Raw genomic sequence first — 6,452 nt, 5'->3', positions numbered from 1 at the left:
ATTAATTTCCCTAACTTCTTCACCTCCCTTTCCTAGTGAATAACGGAAAAAAAAAATAGCCAAATTCCAAATATATTAATGAATTTGGACATTTCTCTTCACCAATATAATATCACCTCAATAATTCTTGCCCACTAATATCTATATATATTGAGATTGAATGACTTTCCACGATTTTCTTTATTACGTATGAGAGTTAAATTTGTGGTAACACACGAAAGCAACGTATAAAAGTGATTCTGTACGTTATGACCTATTTTCAAGATTTGTGCAATAACTTTCTCCCATAAAATATATGTCCAAGCATCATCAAGAATGCAACCGGTACGGTTGATTGTGTAACGTGCAGTAGTTGCAGCGACTTAAATGAGCCAAAGACTGACTAATTTCGTGGAACCCAAAAAACGAAAGGGATGGTTTGACTGTTCACGATCCATAACCACACAACTAAAGGCGATCTTGTCCGTTGTGATGTATTTTCAAACAGAAGTAGACTTACTTCCACAACTTTGAACCCGTGAATACGATGATTTCTGCGTTCGTTTTCAAATTCCAAAAGCATTACTTCCTTTCACACTTCTCCATGACTTTGTACCAGTGAATTCTATGATTTCTGCCTTCTTTTTCATATTGTATTTAGACTTTTCAACCTACTCTGCATCTTCAATGACTCTATAAGACCTCCAATATTTATATGTGTGCCTGAACTCACAGGCAAGTTTCTTTTTCAAAATCCAAAACCATTACTTTCTTGCACAAAGAGCCAAAGACTGACTAATTTCGTGGATGGTTTGAGTGTTCACACTTCTCCATGACTTTGTACCAGTGAATTCTATGATTTCTGCCTTCTTTTTCATATTGTATTTAGACTTTTCAACCTACTCTGCATCTTCAATGACTCTATAAGACCTCCAATATTCATATGTGTGCCTGCAAACAAGGGAACTCACAGGCAAGTCGTCGAAGTCGTTAGGTTTGGGATAAAGAGAGAAATGGAGAAAAGTGCTGTGTCGATGATGATACTAGTGTGGCTTCTTCTCCTGGCAACTAATAGTTATTCCATGAAGCCATATCATTACTCACATGTTCACAGGGGCCATGCTTTACACCATGATCATCTGTATGAGCGCATGACTGGTGGAAGTGCTTCTCTTCAATCCCTTTTGAAGGAAGATGAAGGCACTGTGGAGCAACCTGAATTCACATCATCATCATCATCCATGGACGCTGACGATAGGAAGGACGTAGAAGCCCTTTTGTCATTCAGAAAGGCCCTCACATCGGATCCGGCTGGATCGTTGATCAACTCGACCGTAGCAAACTCTGATAACATGTGCTCCTGGAATGGCATTTTCTGCAGAAAGCGCACTAAACGAGTGATTGCCATAATACTGCCTGGATTGGGATTGCAAGGTGCCATTTCACCATCTCTTGGCAACCTCTCATTGTTACGCACTCTGAATCTTTCTCAGAATAATTTGACAGGAAGAATTCCAACGGAGTTTGGGCAGTTAAAGGCGCTGGGAGTACTCGACCTCAGCTATAATTTGCTCAGTGGTTATATTCCAAAAACGCTGTGTAATTGTACAAAGCTGCAATGGATCCGACTTTCAGCAAACAGCTTGATAGGAAGTATACCAACAGAATTCGGTCGTCTAGTCCAGTTGGAGCAGCTCCGCTTGGCAAACAATAATCTTACTGGAAATATTCCAACTTCTCTGAGCAACTGCACTTCTCTCCGGGTGTTGTCCATTGGATACAATAATATCACTGGTCCAATCCCTTCAGTTTTGGGTTTGATCAGAAATTTATCTTTTCTGTATCTGGAGTACAACTCACTAAGTGGAACTATTCCAGCTTCTCTGAGCAACTGCACTTCTCTCCAAGAGTTGTCCATTGGATACAACAATCTCACTGGTCCAATCCCTTCAGTTTTGGCTCTGATCAGGTATTTATCTGTTCTCTACTTTGAAGGCAATTCACTAAGTGGTCGCATCCCTCCAGATTTTGGTAATTGTACTCAGCTATTGTACATCCCTTTTTCTCACAACAACTTGAGTGGAAAAATTCCTGCTGAACTGGGCTTGCTGCAAAATTTACAGTACCTGTATCTACAATCAAACAAGTTGGAGAGCACCATTCCTCCGTCTCTAGGAAACTGCTCCTCTCTTCAGGTTTTGTTTTTGGGAGACAATCAGGCATTATCAGGTAATATCCCACCTCAATTTGGTCATTTGAGAGAGCTTGTTCAGCTATCCATTTATGGCCCAGCTAATATTTCAGGTCTTATCCCTTATGAAATAGGAAACTGCAGCAATCTTGTATGGCTGGATTTAGAATACAATAGAATTCAAGGCTCCCTGCCTAAGAGTATGTTTGGGCTTCCCCTCTCCACCTTGAGCCTAGTTGGAAACAACATGACCAGTAACATACCTGAAGCCATTGGAAATTTGAGTCAGATTACCTACTTAAATATAGGTGAAAATAGCTTCACTGGTGGCATACCTAAAGGGCTCGGAAAATTGAAGGAATTGACCTTCCTCAATCTTGGTACGAACAAGCTGAGTGGCAGAATCCCAGAGGAAATTGCTGGTTTGAACAATCTTCAACACCTTTATTTAGATACCAACTATTTTACAGGTACAATTCCAAAAAGCATAGGAAAGCTTCATTCTCTTACAAAATTCTTCTTGAATTCAAACCATATTTCTGGTGGCATTCCCGCAAGTATTGGTGGTTTGGTTTTGCTTCAACAATTAGATATATCTGAAAACAATTTGGAGGGACCAATCCCTGATCATATTGGCCAATGTGTGGAATTAGAGGTGTTAGATTTGTTTAAAAACAAGTTGAATGGAAAGATTCCTTCATTCCTACGCAATTGCAAATCTCTGCAAAATTTATTATTGCAGAGCAACTTCTTGTCAGGGAAAATACCACTTACTTTAAGTAAATGCACAATCTTACAGAGGTTGAAGGTGTCCGACAACAAACTTAGTGGAAATCTAGACATAGGATTTCCTGATTCTATGGAAGTTCTCTCTGCTTATTCTAATAACTTCTCTGGGACTTTCCCTCATTCTTTGGCCAAATGTACCAAGCTTCAACTATTAGACTTGAGCAAAAATGAAATAACCGGTCAACTAGCTGATTACCTTGCAGCCCTTCATGAATTGAGAGTTTTAAGTGCTGGTCATAATAAGTTTCATGGTAGCATTCCTTCAAACATCACAAATCTCATCAAATTGCAAGTGTTGGATTTGTCCAACAATAGAATCAGTGGAAAGATACCATCCAATCTAGAAAGGCTCCAAGGATTCAAAAATCTTGGGTCTTCCAAACTCACTAGTAATACATTGTATGAGGATCTGGACATTGTCATCAAGGGATATGAGTATACTCTAACATATGTGTTGGCTACAAACACAATATTGGATTTGTCTAGCAATAATCTTATGGGAGAAATACCTCCAACTATAGGGAATTTGAGCAGCCTGAGATTGCTGAATTTATCAAGTAACAAACTGGAAGGGCACATACCTGCATCTCTTGGTGTTATATCTACTCTGGAACAATTGGACTTGGCCAAAAATGATTTAAGTGGAGAAATTCCTCAAAAACTCTCTATGCTATCCATGCTAGCATATTTAGATGTTTCATCCAACAAACTTTGTGGCAAAATCCCACTAGCAACACAGTTTGATACTTTCAATATTACTGCATTTCAAGGAAACCCGTGTTTATGTGGTTTTCCTCTACAGGCATGCAATGAAAAACAAAACAAGACTCACAATAACACAGAGGCAGGTGTTAGTCAAGGATGGTTGAACCATTTGGACAAATATGTATCATTGAATGCAGTGGGTTTAGGAATGGGGATTGGATTTGCAGGAAGTATCATTATAATGATACTATGAAATAAAACTAGGGATTGGATAATGTTTCCAATAACAAAACCAAAACCATTTTATGAGCTGTACAAATTTCCTAAATAATTTGTATTGATGACCCGCTGTAATATATCATTAGTTGCAGTGAGTTTAGTATTTGGGATTGGATTTGGGGAATTATCAGAATAATGATACTATGGAATCAAATTAGGTATTGGGTGGTGCCTCAGCAACAAAACCATTTTATGGACTGTACAAATTTCCTAGATAATGTGTATTGAAGACCGGCTGTAATATCAGTGTCATTATGTATTGAAGACCGGCTGTAATATCAGTGTCAGCTGTAATTTCGAAGTCATTAATTCAGATCAGTGTATATAATTTTGAAGTCATTACTTCATATCCTTGGTATTTTTGTGTTACTCGAATGTTTGAAGAATACGTATCTATCGATATGCTCGAACAGCAGCTGAGATGCAATTTTCCTCACAGCCGACGTCTACTTACCTGATGTCGGGCTATCTCTGCAATGTAAAATTGTATTTTCTATTAACCAATAGGCAATCAACTAATTTGCCCCATAACATGGTTTATTACATATTCCATTAAATACCATGTTTTCAATTCTACTGGGATAATAACAATAATATTCTTAATAATATAGAATAATATTCTTAGTAATATAGTGGTTTAACGGTAAGTCAAACGGGCGAAGCTCGGGAGACCAAAGTTCAAATCTCATGGAGTACAGTGACCTGGTGTGGTGGCGGCTAGAGGGGCGGACCCCCCTGACCGCTGGGTCTGCTCTTGCTAAAATCATAGGATATTAGCATTACCCGACTTGCAGGTGGTTGGTTATGCTCTTGGTGTTATAGTGGCAGCAATGAGGTTTGATCCTGGGTCTCCCGTGGATTAAACTTGATAGTTACCGATTCACCATGTGGTTAAAAAATAAAAATAAAAAAATATAGTGGTTATTTAATGATATTTGTTTTTAATAAAATAATATTATAATTTAAATATTATTGTTTAAATATAATTTTTACTTGAAATAATGTATTTATATTATTCTCTATTTAAGTCTTTGCCATGGTCTGTCTCTTCATCTGGTCTTAATGATGAACTACACTGGTTGGTTCGAAAAGCGTGGGCTAAAAATCTTCTTAATAATTGTTATGGATCATAGAAGCTTCAATTCAAACAATTTTTCTTTCATTTTTTATTTTTTTTAAATAACAATATATTTTTATTTGTTTATTGTAAAAAAAAATTATTTAAAAATTTATAATTTTTTATAAAAATATAAATATTATTTTATGTAATGTAATGGTATATTTAATGTTATTAATAATTAATTTAATTATATAAATTAAATGTTATTAATAACTAGTATGTTTATATAAATTAAATATTTAATAAATATTAAAATATATCATAATTTTATTAAATATTTAATAAATATTAAAATATTAACTTATGATATATTTCATATTGTCAAAATTTAAAAATGTTTTAAAATTCAATAAATTATAATTTTATTTTAAATTGTTATCATCATTAATTATAAATATGATATTAAAACACACACTCACATATATATTTAAAAATACATTTAACACTATTCTTAATCATGGAGATTCATCCTACTTTACCATGGAGATTCTTAATTTTCCAATAGGTTTTGCTACAATTACCTAGGGCAAATACAAGAGTTAATAATACCACGTGTTCAAAAAACCATAACTCATATTCATATCACACATTTTCATATGACATTTTTTTCTAATTAATAAATTTAATTAAAAAGGCATAAAAAGCATAACTACTTCTGAGATAAATCCCAATCTTTGATTTATGTATACTAGTAAGAATATTTTAAGATCTTAAATCCCCACCATCCATCTAATAATTATCAGTAATTAAATTAAAAAAAAAATCTCCAAGATCTATTCCAAAATAGACATGCCTATCTGCCTAATTATTATAAGAAATAACATCAATATACAATATTCTCATACAATGTTCACTCATAACTTTTAATTTAAATGATAAGATAAATAGTGAAATGCAAAAAACAACATTCAAAAGGACATTTTAAGCACTTATGAAGATTTGAGATAAGTATTGGTATGTGTTAATATATGCATATCATCGTGTCAAGACTTCTTTATAGGGAAGAAGACTAGGAGCATCTAGACTATGAGAAGATCCAATGGAACTATGTGGAAAATCATCAATGTTCCTAACTCACAAAGAACTATTCACAATGTGGAATAGGAATGGATGCCTTCAAAAATCTTCTTTGGCTACAATTGAGAAAGTATCGGTTTAACAGGGTTCCCAAGTTTTTGGTAGTTTATTAAAAGGGAAGGAGCAATCAAATTACATTCATTCCAAAAGGACAATGCTTTTATAAATAAGGGTGGTGCTCAAACTATATGAGGAAATGTGCTCTTAACTCTATAGTGTTTGTCAAAGAAGGTAGTAAAGTTAGTAGTATGAAGGGTATATTTAGATATATCAAGTCATGTAATCATGCTACTACAAATCCCATGGTAATAT

At 34.9% G+C, this 6,452-nt stretch overlaps 1 protein-coding gene across 1 annotated transcript; it reads left to right on the top strand.

Moving 5' to 3' along the window:
* The first annotated feature begins 576 nt into the window (after positions 1–576).
* LOC149199611 (uncharacterized) lies at positions 577–4,232 on the top strand. Its single transcript, XM_089399420.1, is given in 1 exon segment — positions 577–4,232. A coding segment is annotated over 1 exon segment (3,003 nt). The 5' UTR covers positions 577–992; the 3' UTR covers positions 3,996–4,232.
* The last annotated feature ends 2,220 nt before the right edge of the window (positions 4,233–6,452 follow it).

This window comes from Pinus tabuliformis, chromosome 2_1 (assembly GCF_031772625.1).
Source record: "Pinus tabuliformis cultivar Carrire ecotype Pingquan chromosome 2_1, CPIR1, whole genome shotgun sequence".
NCBI classification, from domain to species: Eukaryota; Viridiplantae; Streptophyta; class Pinopsida; order Pinales; family Pinaceae; genus Pinus; species Pinus tabuliformis.
This window is presented reverse-complemented; position numbering and strand designations above follow the sequence as displayed.